Source organism: Lepidochelys kempii, chromosome 2 (assembly GCF_965140285.1).
Source record: "Lepidochelys kempii isolate rLepKem1 chromosome 2, rLepKem1.hap1, whole genome shotgun sequence".
NCBI classification, from domain to species: domain Eukaryota; kingdom Metazoa; phylum Chordata; order Testudines; family Cheloniidae; genus Lepidochelys; species Lepidochelys kempii.
Genome location: NC_136381.1, coordinates 36,816,464 through 36,828,962, shown reverse-complemented (window position 1 = coordinate 36,828,962; position 12,499 = coordinate 36,816,464). Strand labels below are relative to the sequence as shown.

Sequence of the window (12,499 nt, the reverse complement as noted above, 5' to 3'; positions counted from 1 at the left end):
CCGGGGCGCAGGCGGTTCGGTTGTAGGGTGCCCGTGCTAAGGGCCCGGGGCGCAGGCGGTTCGGTTGTAGGGTGCCCGTGCTAAGGGCCCGGGGCGCAGGCGGTACGGTTGTAGGGTGCCCGTGCTAAGGGCCCGGGGCACACAGCCCCGGCACACTTGCCCCGTGAGTGCCGGCTGCAGGGCGCCTGAGGCTGGGGCGGCGGTGCCGGGCGATGCGGAGGCGGGAAGCCCCGGCGGGCCTGTGGCTGTGGCCGGACGGCTCAGGCGCGGAGCTGCTGCCCTGTTACAGGATGGAAATTCCTGGCGTCCCCAGGGAGGGAGCTCAGGCTCCGGGCTGTGAAAGGCTCATTTATCCAGCGCGCTGCTGCGGGGCGCTGCAGACACTGACTAATCCCCCCGCACGCTCGCTCAGCTCCCAGCCAGCCCGGCCCCGCGCCCCCGGCAGCCCCGCACCATGCGCTCTCCGCCCGCCGCCGCCTCGCTGCTCCTGGCCGCGCTGCTGCTGCTGGTTGCCCCGCCGCTCGGGGAGTCCGAGAGCCCGAAGGCGAAGCACAAGCCGCTGCGCCAGAGGGAGGTGGTGGACGTGGTGAGTCTGCGCGCGCCGCGGAAATAGGGGATGGGAATGGAGGGGCCGGGAGCAGCGGAGGACTGTGGAGCAAGGGGTCGGGAGAGAGGGACGGAGCAATGGGGGCGAGGGAGGGGCTGCAGTGGGGCTACGAGTAGATGATGGGGGCGGGGGGGGCGCTGGAGAGGGGTTAGGAGGGCTGGAGTGGGAGTCTGGGGGCAGGGGCAGCCTGGAGAGGGGTTAGGAGGGCTGGAGTGGGAGTCTGGGGGCAGGGGCGGCCTGGAGAGGGGTTAGGAGGGCTGGAGTGGGAGTCTGGGGGCAGGGGGGGCTGGAGCGGTGTTAGGAGGGCTGGAGTGGGAGTCTGGGGGCGGGGGGGGGCTTGGAGAGGGGTTAAGAGGGCTGGAGTGGGAGTCTGGGGGCAGGGGGAGCCTGGAGAGGGGTTAAGAGGGCTGGAGTGGGAGTCTGGGGGCGGGGGGGCCTGGAGAGGGGTTAGGAGGGCTGGAGTGGGAGTCTGGGGGCAGGGGCGGCCTGGAGAGGGGTTAGGAGGGCTGGAGTGGGACTCTGGGGGCAGGGGGGGCTGGAGCGGTGTTAGGAGGGCTGGAGTGGGAGTCTGGGGGCGGGGGGGGGGGCTTGGAGAGGGGTTAAGAGGGCTGGAGTGGGAGTCTGGGGGCAGGGGGAGCCTGGAGAGGGGTTAAGAGGGCTGGAGTGGGAGTCTGGGGGCGGGGGGGCCTGGAGAGGGGTTAGGAGGGTTGGAGTGGGAGTCTGGGGGCGGGGGGGCCTGGAGAGGGGTTAGGAGGGTTGGAGTGGAAGTCTGGGGGGCCTGAAAAGGGTTAGGAGGGTTAGAGTGGGAGTCTGGGGGCAGAGGGGTCTGATGTGGGGGGAGCTGGTGGACAAGGTTGCGGGTGATGTTGTGGATTTGAGGTTACAGTAACAAGTGAGGAGCTGCTGGAGAATCTTCCTTGCTGCTTTCTCATTCAAAGGGTTGGAACCACCCAATCCTCTCCTTTGCTTTATCCCAGGAAGAGGCTAGAGCAGCTCTCGGGGCCAGTCTCTGCAAAGTGTCTATTGTTGGGAGAACAGCTCCCTTCTGCCAGCCAGGACAGTTCCCCTGCCCAAACCCAGTTATAACTTGAAGACCTGACCATAGACTCAATTATGCTGGGTCATTTTTGCAGGAAGGATGAGTAATTTGATTTATCTTCTTTTCTACATTTTATTGCTCACTGATTGTGATGATGCAGGGAAATGTTTAGAATGGATTTGTCTTCATGGAAGCTATTTCTTTCCAGATGCAGACTGTGTTTCCTCAGATTTTCACATAGCAGAGTCTGTAGTCTGTGGTTAAAGTAATACATACCCTTCTCTCCAGTCATGTCCGCATGAGGAAGCAAGGCCAAGTTAATGTGGCTGGATTGTTTCTATAAAAAAGAGTGGACTGTGAACTGCTTTCCTTCCTTACTAAGACATCGCCTAGGCAAAACTGATTTTTTAAAGCCCTTATCAACTAAACTAGAATAGTAAATAAAGGACAAGATAAAGAAAAAAGGTTACTTTTAAAGAGCCACAAAAAGCTGCAAAACTCTCATTTTATTAAATCCCACTTTCCCAAGTGTAAACAAATTCACACTGCTGCTTATACATGGCACATTTCCAGATGCTGTTTGATTGCAACTACAAATGCACTGAAGGCTATTGAGCCATGGAAAACCAGTGGCATGGATTTTTCTTCCCTCCAGACAAAGGCAAGTCTTTGCAGGGATCCCGCACTTGTATTCACTAACACTTATATTTTTTTAGGATGGAGAGGGTGCTGCTGGTTTTGGTATGTAGATGGCATTGTCAGCAGATGTACCTAGATCATACCCTTCAAATGTACTTCAGTTTGAGGGCTATCACTAGTTTCAGTCCCAAAGCCACCTGTGTTCCACACAGCTTTGGTGCCATCTCACTGTCATTGTTGAACATTTTTTATATAAAAAAATAAGGAATAATGAATCTGAGGTTATGGGAAGTTAAAGGAGTGAATCCCACAGTTTAAGTTTTCTGTATGAACAAATATTTTTGTGTCCCTCATCTTGAATATTTGCCCGACACTGCATCCCATTTTTCAGCTTGGCAGGCTGAGCTCTATGACACAGATAAATTAGTGGAAGTTAAGGAAATATACTTAAGTAGATGTATACTAAATGTGTCAGCTAAAATAACTTTGACACAAACTCCTTCAAAAATAGAACCAAAAACATGACAAGGGGTCGGCTTGCTTCAACAGACACAACATTGTCATTTTACAACTAGATGCTCATTCCACTTCAAAAGCAGCATACCATATGTGAAAATAATTGATCTGGTGAGTACAGATCGGTTTGGCTGAAGAGGAGACCAAAGTCCATGTAATTCTTTTGCATACGTGAGTTTCTGGGTCTGCAACAGTTTAAACCTCCCTCTCTGGAAATATTCAACATTTCTTTAATGTTAGATCAGTCTGGAGCACCCTCTTTTTGGCTAGCTCTGCCCCCTGGTGGAATCTAAAACTAAAATGTCCAGGTCAGCTAAATCGGTGGTTCTCAACCAGAGGTACATGTACCCCGTAGATATGCAGAGGTTTTCCACAGGGTACATCAACTCATCTAGATATTTGCCTAGATTTACAGCAGGCTATGTAAAAACACTAGCAAAGTCAGTACAAACTAAACTTTTGTACAGCAATGACTTGTTTATACTGCTCTATATACTGTACACTGAAATGTAAGCACAATATTTATATTCCAGTTGATTTATTTTATAATTATATGGTAAATGAGAAAGTAAGCAATTTTTCAGTAAGTGTGCTGTGACAGTTTTGTATTTTTATGTCTGATTTTGTAATCAAGTAGTTTTTTAATTGAGATTGAGGTGAAACTTGGGGAGTACACAAGACAAATCAGACTCCTGAAAGGGATACAATAGTCGGCAAAAGTTGAGAGTTACGAAGTTAAAGCAAAGAATAGCTAAATAGCATATTTTATTTGTAAGACCATGCTTCTCACATGTTCCAGATAGTGGGCCTGATCCTGTGAAGAGATGAGTGCCCCCAACTTCTACTGAGTTCAACTTTCTTAATATTTTTCTATTCATCTGTCATATTCTATGATATTAAAGATATGATATGATTCTATGATATTAAAGAAATCAGAACTAGGCAACATTACAATCAGTTTCAATATTAAAGGCAAAATGTATCAAATAAATTGGTACAAGTAGTACTGTAAGAAATGAAAATGTCTTCACATAACTGTCTTGCTTATTAGTTTTGTAGGTGTCTCTGAGACCAAACTAATATTCATTGAGCCTTTTTAAGGATCTGCTCCTTGATCAAATGTTTCACTGGCATGTTCTTGTTACTGTATTTGCCAACAGTGATTCTTTCTTTTTGAATATTGTAGGAAATGTCAAAAGTTCATTATTCTGGATCTCAATTTACTTCCTTAGTAGGACTTTTCATTTTAATTATTTATTTATTTGTATCACAGTGGGGCGGCCCTGTTATGCCGAGCATTATCCAAATATAGGTTAAGAGACAGTCCCTGCCCTGAAGAAATATAATCTAAATAGACAAGTCAGTCAAAGGGAAGGGAAGAAGGAAAATAACATACAAGCAGGAGCAATGTTATGATTTGAAAGTGTCATGTTAGTTGCATAATTCTCTTTCAATTTTGTTTTTTGTTTTTGATTAGGGTTTGGTGGGTGGGGATTAATTGAACAAAAGGAAAAAGGGAAGGAGATAAGCATGAGACAGAAGGCAAGAAAAGAGCAGGGCAGTAGGAGGTGAAGAGACTCGATGAATGGGTGAGGATTGGAATAAGCACCCAGTCAGCAGATGGGACCTAATGTTCAAGATAAAAAATGTAGTGGACATCAGCAGTGTCCAAAGGTTCCTGTTGCAGATTCTTCTATGTCTCCTTCTCCTGGCTTTGTCTGCACCCCCAAATTGTCTCCTCCCTGGAGTTATTCCCTGGAGCTTGCATGGGTGGGGACAGGTGGAACTGCCTGGGGTCCACCCTGCACAGCTCTGGGTCCAAATAGTTTGGGGATTGAGGGCAGAGAAGAAGAGAGAGCCCCATCTGAGTTTCATCTTCCTCTCTCCCAAATGTTAAATTTACACTATTACTATCACAGTCTAGTTGGTTAAAATGTGAAAGCAAGGTGTACCATCATAGTTTGAGGCCAGCAATTGACCATATTAATATTGTAATCTGGGGAAACTTTTTTGGAAGGTAAGGGGCATGTACACTTTTCCATGCAGTTTTGTAGTTAACATATATGAATATTTCCTATTAATGAAACTACCACCCTGCATCTATCTTTGATATCCCACTAACAGCAAACTCAGCTGCCAGTTTTAACATATTCATTTAATTTTCAGTATTTGAGAGGCAATGCCATTTCTTGCCTCTCTTTCCTCACTAATAGAGGAATTTTCATGGCCTTCTATAACAGACTCCTATCTTGTACAAAGTAAGCAACACTATTTTTCAGCCTTAGAATCAATAAGCAAAGTGTGAAAAAAGGTTATGTTTTTCAGTATAATGGAATGTGTTTACAAGGACCTGGTGGTGTTCCTGGACGAGATGGAAACCCTGGAATCAATGGAATTCCTGGGACACCTGGAATCCCTGGTCGGGATGGGCTGAAAGGAGAAAAAGGAGAATGTATGCGAGAAAGCATTGAGGAGTCTTGGACACCCAACTTTAAACAGTGTTCATGGAGTGCGCTGAATTATGGCATAGATCTTGGCAAAATTGCAGTAAGTAAGCACACGTGATGTTGTAGTGTGATGTTAAAGCAACACCACAGCAGCTGTTGATGGAAACTTTTTCTTCAACATTCAAGGTTGATCCCAGCTAGAGTTTTAGTTCAGGCCCATTTCTATTATGTGTAATAACTGATTGGACACTCCAGGTGTCTTATTTCAGTAATAAAGCTACAGGTGAGAGAGCTGGGTTGTTCTAGGTACATACAGCAGACCCATATTCAGTTTTCCCTTTTGAAGCAGTAGAACTGGAAGCCAAGGTTTTGGGTGCATGGATTACAGAGATAACTGGCTAACCGACTGGTGAGACTTGTGCAGCATCAACAAGTCCTAACCAGTTCAACAAAAATATTGTATCCTTAGTTCAGGCCTCTGAGTATGAGATTTTAAAGTAAGGAAAAAAAAAACAACAATAGGTATGGAAGATGACCAGAAAGAAAAAAAAAATTCCCAACCCCCTAGGAGCAACACATCAAGCCTGAGATTGGTAGGCCTACTTTGTTTAAGTAATACAGTTGCAGTCACAGTGTGAGAACCAATTCAATAGATACAATAAATATCTAATTTCCATTTACTTTAGAACTGCCCCTTAATGGGCCCAAGCAGCAAGTTATTCAGCATTGGGTAGGTGGAGGGGCACAATTAAAAATTCAACTGAAAATGTTTTCTACTAAATTTTATAGACTATCATATGAAGAGTCTTGCAGTTTTCATGAAAACAGTGTCTTGTGACTGCTAAATCCAGAAAGCCCCTAAGTGATGAAGAGAGAAATCATAAAATTATATTATGTAGGGATTCAGGTTTCAAACACATCCCTTGTTACCTTGCATCGGTGTACTGCAATAGGATGGACTGATTTTAAGTCACCGGTTTTAATCATGATTTTAACCAGCAAGCAGGAAACTTTGATTTCAAGAATTGATTTGAGTCTTGTTTTGCATTTATACTTTTGAGTTACTTTCCTAAAGAAAAGTTGATTCTCATTGGTGGGTAACCATAAAACATGTTGATTGGCAACTAAATGTAGCATTTACATGAAATTTGATACTTTTTTGCTAACCACATCTATATATATTTAAGAAATTATTCTGCATAATTTACATTTATTCAGATTTTTAATTTTTACATCAGAAAATAATGAATGGTGTATTTATTTACTAGATGATTGTGGGGTTTTTTTACTTGTGATTTATTTTAAGCTTGACTTGAATGGAAATGGGAGTTCAAGTAAAAATAGATACACAGCATTTTAATGTTTTATTAATTAGTTAAATAAAACTAAAATGTGGAGGATACATGAGGAAAAAAATTATCAAAACATGTTTTGCATTTAAAACTGAGTTACGAAATTATCTGTAGTTGTTGAATTGAAGTGATTGTTTCTGGTCACCCCGTCCTTCAAGATTTTAGAACTAGGAAATCTCATCCTCTCACACCTAGTTTTTATTCATAGATTGGAAAAGGAAAACAGGTTTCCTGAAACTTTTTCAACTCCCAATCAGTTTCTTAACTTTGAATGAACAAGTCATTGAACTAACTGAATAAACTGTAATGAAGAAAATATTCTCTCTGTACCTGCAGAAGAGGCTACTGTTGTGTCAGGCTCGTTTAACACCTCAGGAAACTCCCGTGTCCATGTGCTGAGCCAGTGGTTTGATGTTCTTTAAAACTTTGGTAGCAAATATGTAGAACTTATTAAAATCACTTAAATATAGTTAATGAAGGCTTTAACATAACTTGTCATTTTAAATGTATTTTAAAAAGCAAATATTTAAAATTTAGAAAATCTGGTTTAAATAATCCCTATTAAAACTTCTTTAAAAAACCTAATTTATCCACCTTGTACAGCACCAAGATAACCCTGCATCTTTCCATCAACCTCTTCTGGCTAACATTTTGTCTGGAATATGGACTGGCTTGAGAGAGCTGGTAACACTCTCCTTAACTGCAAGGAAGGAGAGTGTTGGGAAAGAAAGAAGAGAGAAAGGAAAGCCCCAAAGATATTTAGATACTTAACTTGACAGCATACATTGTCTCATATTAAAATATAGGATCTCAACATTCCCCCATCCTCTGGTGTGTTTGAAACACCGATCAGTATTTTGGGGCACTGACTTACTTGTCAGGTGCTAGTTTTTAATAAAAGGAGCAGGGGAATGAATGGGGAGAACAGAGAAGGTGATTAATGTATTCTCAAAAGAATTAGTGAAGTGGGTTCAAAAGCCACAGCCAACAATTTATTCTTATTTTCCTTAGGAATGTACATTCACAAAGATGCGCTCTAACAGTGCTCTAAGAGTTCTCTTCAGTGGATCACTTCGACTCAAATGCAAAAATGCATGCTGCCAGCGGTGGTATTTTACATTTAATGGAGCCGAATGTTCTGGGCCACTTCCTATTGAAGCCATAATTTATTTAGACCAAGGAAGCCCAGAGCTGAATTCAACTATTAATATACATCGCACTTCTTCAGGTATGTATGTCAAAGCCATGTATTTAGGAATGGAGTTCAAGATAAGGATGCAGTTAACAAGTGACATGGGGAACCTCATAAGGACATCTATTTAGAAGTCTAGGGTCCATAAAGGGGAGGCAGAGAGGGACAGTTGCTAGATGATTTTTCCCACCTGTGTCAAAATTCAGTATAAGTATTAAAAATACAGTAACTCTAGTTTTTCTTGTGGATTTGGGTTTGCTGCCACTCCATTTTTACGGTCTTACTAGCTTTAGTCATACTTTAAGTAAATTCAAGAAGTTAGAGATGAAGAGACTTACCTTATCCAGCCCAACCCATTGAGCTTTGATAGGTTTCTATTAAACAACTACTGCTGCTTCAAATTAGGATAAAAAATGGCATGTGTGACACTATGCCCAACTGCAGTATAACTAAATAGCACTAGTGCTTTGGTGAAACTGGGATACCACCTTCTAAGCAGGCAGTTTATGTATTGGACCTGTATTGTCTTTTGTGCAGTTATTTGTATCGGGTATGGAATTGCATGCAATATTCTTGGGCAGACTAATTTCTGCTGGAGTTTCCAACACAAACCCATCTTCACCAGTGAGACCTATCACATTAAAAGCTAAACCAAATCATATTCGGAACAATTAGTTGTCCACATCTTATATGATGCCCTCTTCTAAGAAAAGGGCAAATCACAACAACAGTTCTTGTTCAATATCAAAAGATGATGATATAGGGAAAATGGGAGTAACAACTAAAATATACTTACACCATATGTCCCCCTTAATACCTTGAATTATAGACATATGCTGAGAGAAATTGTATATAAAACCAAAGGCTTGCAACATCTAACTTACCAGATGTTGTAGCATAGAGAATATTCACCACAGCGCAGCAGAATAGGCTAGAAGATTTCACAGGAGAACAACTGCTGCTTGTAACAGGCCTAAGGTTATGGGAAGCTAGCAGCTCAGCTTTTTGCCTATGACAGAAGGCCTCTGACTCTGTCTCTCTTCCCCCGGGGTAATATTTCTTTAAAGTAACAAGAAAATCCATGAAATCTCACTTGTGTGGCCATAGTAGGCCTTTCCGTGAAGTATCAGAATGGGTTTTCCACCACTCTACTCACGTCTCCCATTAGTACTGCCACTACAGTGGAGACTGTTGAAAAAATGGACAGAAATAAGGAACTGTGTATGGTTAAAAACTATTCCTATAGATGATCATAAAATTAAATTACTTTTAAAACTTTGTATTATGGTTTAAAAAACATTTGGCTGCAGATAGTTTCTACCGAGGCCATGGTACCCTGGAAGACAATGTTCTCCCCCACTAAAGATTTAAACATTAACAACATAGTAACCTTACCTAATGCAGTTTCTGTAGAGAGAGTTGCACTGAACTGCTGTTCTTTGGAATGTTAACTATATAAATCAGGATATGGAAAAAAAAATCAGTGAAATAAGTGATACTGATTATTTGAAAGAAGATACAATGTTTGTCTTTAAACAGTGGAAGGACTTTGTGAAGGAATCAGCGCTGGGTTGGTGGATGTTGCTATCTGGGTTGGTACTTGTGCAGATTACCCAAGAGGTGATGCTTCTACTGGATGGAATTCAGTCTCTCGTATCGTCATTGAAGAGCTGCCGAAATAGAAGTTTTTTCCAAACCTCCTTGTAACCCATCGTTCCAAAGCCCCCATATCAATTTTTTATACACGTTTTGTACAATTTACTTTGAAATTGAATAGTTCTCTGGAGCTTTGTAAGCATCTGGCCAGAATACACAAGCTTGCTTACAAGCACCCTAGTTGAATTTTTCCAGCTGAACTGTTTAACATGTAGCCACATCACTGTTAAACACACCTGGCAAGTTCTTCTACCATATAATTTTAGAACAAATATTAGAAACAAGTTTGTCCAGTTTTATTATCATTTGGACTGAATATTTATCACCCTTGTAAAAACTGTAGATTAAATCTTTTTATATCTGTTCAATAAATAAAACCTTTTACAAAAAGAGGCAAAAATCTAGGCTATTTTATTGTCAGCAAAATGCAAAGGGTTTTACTTTTTACATGGCTATTATGAAACAGGTGTATTAGAGTAGCTTGACGGACATGAAAGTAACATCTGTGGAGAAAATACTATACTTTATTCATTTTAGACTTCAAGAATCTTATTTAAAAGGATCAAATCATATTATACGAACCTGATTGTACTACTGTAGCACTAGATTATTCAACTTTACTATAGTTCTACTATAGATTCAACTCCCATTGATATTAGTGAGAGTTGGATCCAGGACAATAATAAGCATAAAATATCTCATTTTAAAAGATTAAGTTTTTAGCATACCATTTTGGCTTTTTCCCCACTAAGTTAAATAACTCATTAAGAGGTTCTCAACACCCAATTTATTTTTAGTATGAAAGTCAGTTTCACTGAAGAAGACTAATAATGGTGAATATATTGGATAATTTTACTACAACAAATGTTGATTTACCTTAATTATTAAGGTATTTAATTTCCCCAACAAACTAGTTTATTTCAGAGTCTTCTTAGCCAGTCACCATGTATCACCTTGGTGCTAAGATAATTATAAATCAGCAGCACAAAAGTATGAAGTGCGTTATACATTAATAGAAATGGAGAAAATAAATAAGGGTAGGCTCAAATGCCTCACTCTGTATGGCCTTCAGAATAGTTTGCAAGTGTTGGAAGCAATCACGCTACAAAGGTGATGTGTTCAGTCTCATAAGACTAGATAAAATGATCATGTTGATCATTCAGCATGTCTCATAGCTAACTGTAGCATTTTAAGTATTCACTCCAAAATGCAGCTGTCAAGTGACAGTACCAACAAAAGTAGGGCTCTTAAATTTTTACAACGTAAAAAAAAGTTAAGTGGTTAGAAAGAACTCAAATTTTGCACTGAAGAGCCAAGCCAAACCAAAGGAAAAGTCACAAAGCATGTATAACATGCGAAAGTGTAATGACTAATTTTCCCTAGAATTAAAAAGAAAAAATCCTGCACAGCTTAGATTCACATTTTAACTTTTTTAAAAGAAATACTTTGGCTCAGCGACGTTCTGAAGAGAATATACAATACATATTTCTTTAAGATTGTCACAGCATTTCCCTCTCAAATTTCTACCTCCATTTTGCAGTAAGTTGGTACTATATAAACGAACCTAAAGCTAGGAGGGCTGTCAGGCTCTTCTACCTGGAAATATCATCAGTGCTGCTGCTGAAGTCCAGCAAGCTATACAGCTGATAGATCTCCCCAGACCTTTGTTCATTGCCACTGTCTTCATGGGATTTCAAAGTATATTCTGATCTTCGAGTGGTTAACACCACAATGCCCTATTGAATTAGTCCTACATATTATGTACTTGATATGTTCTTAAATAAAAACCTCATAAGGCACACAAAGTTAACAACTGCATTATACAGAGATGTTAAGCTTCGTAATTCACATGGTGGCCTTAGAGTAAGTTCAGTTATCATTCAAATGTAAATATAAAAAATGCCTATATAATAAAGAAGGCTAGCTAATGGAACCCTAACAGTATCCCATCTCCGCTGAATGCCAGCAATTTCATAATTTAGACATTTATGTTCTCAGGTCTGTGTGAGTGGGAGTAGAAATGGGTTATTTATTATTTGTATTACTGTAGCACCTGGGAGCTCTAGTCACAGACCTGGACCCCACAATGCTATGTGTCGTACAAACACAGAACAAAGATAGTCCCTGCCCCAAGAAGCTTAGTTATTAAAGCCTTAAACATGCACAAAAGATTACCCAAGAAGGCAGTCAGATTAGTCAATTGAAACAAACATTCCTCTCAATATCAAGCTACTCTTCAAATGGTTGAATTAAGAATGCTCAACATTTTAACGTTTGCAATGTCCTAAATTCCAGGGTCATAAAATGAAATCAATTCCTCAGCTCCAAATTAATTCTTATGTATAAGGAACTTGTCATAAGTTACATTAGCTTACTATGAAAGGATGAGCTTCCAGAATAATCAATTTCCTAAGCAATAAAAAAGGTAAACCAGTTGCCTGGCTCCAAGTTATTTAACTTACAGGCTGAATAATTCTTGTATTTACATTTATTAACTCCTGACTCTCATTTGATACTTTATACAAAACAATTGAATGCTTTCATTGTAGTTAAAGAATTTTCCTGATGCAGAATTAAAAATAACTAAAGTCTGAAAAGCATGTACCCTTGATCCTGACCCCTGGGATGCCACCGCTGTTTCAAATGGTGCTTATGGTGGAAGACTACGCTGTGGTATTAAGCAATAACCTGAATAAATAAGACCAACATTTTGAAATATCCATCTTTAAAATAAGACTTTGAAAACTACTGTTATTTACAAAAACTAGTGCAAAAGCATCAAGCTATTTATTAAACATGTCTATGTGTCTGAAACTCAACCTGGAGTTTACATGTAATCTCTGTAACTAAGAGGGACTTTATCTTTCCCTCTAAAGAGGAAAAACTGGAGAAGTGGCCAGCGACACATTAACCGCTGATTTAGGTCTGATGCTGCAAACATTTTGCAATATGCCTTGGACATTATACTAAAACTGGAGGTCTAGCAGATTTTAATATAATGGGCTGGGTGAACAGCCCTCCTCCTTACTGTCTCCAGCCACACTGTACCTT

The 12,499-nt window shown here is 40.8% G+C and overlaps 1 protein-coding gene across 1 annotated transcript; it reads left to right on the top strand.

The window, feature by feature from the left end:
• The first annotated feature begins 316 nt into the window (after positions 1-316).
• CTHRC1 (collagen triple helix repeat containing 1) lies at positions 317-9,820 on the top strand. Its single transcript, XM_073330397.2, has 4 exons — positions 317-586; positions 5,127-5,348; positions 7,612-7,828; positions 9,332-9,820. Exons 1-4 carry the CDS (start codon positions 455-457, stop codon positions 9,472-9,474), a joined length of 714 nt encoding a protein of 237 aa, XP_073186498.1. The 5' UTR covers positions 317-454; the 3' UTR covers positions 9,475-9,820.
• Positions 9,821-12,499: the final 2,679 nt, after the last annotated feature.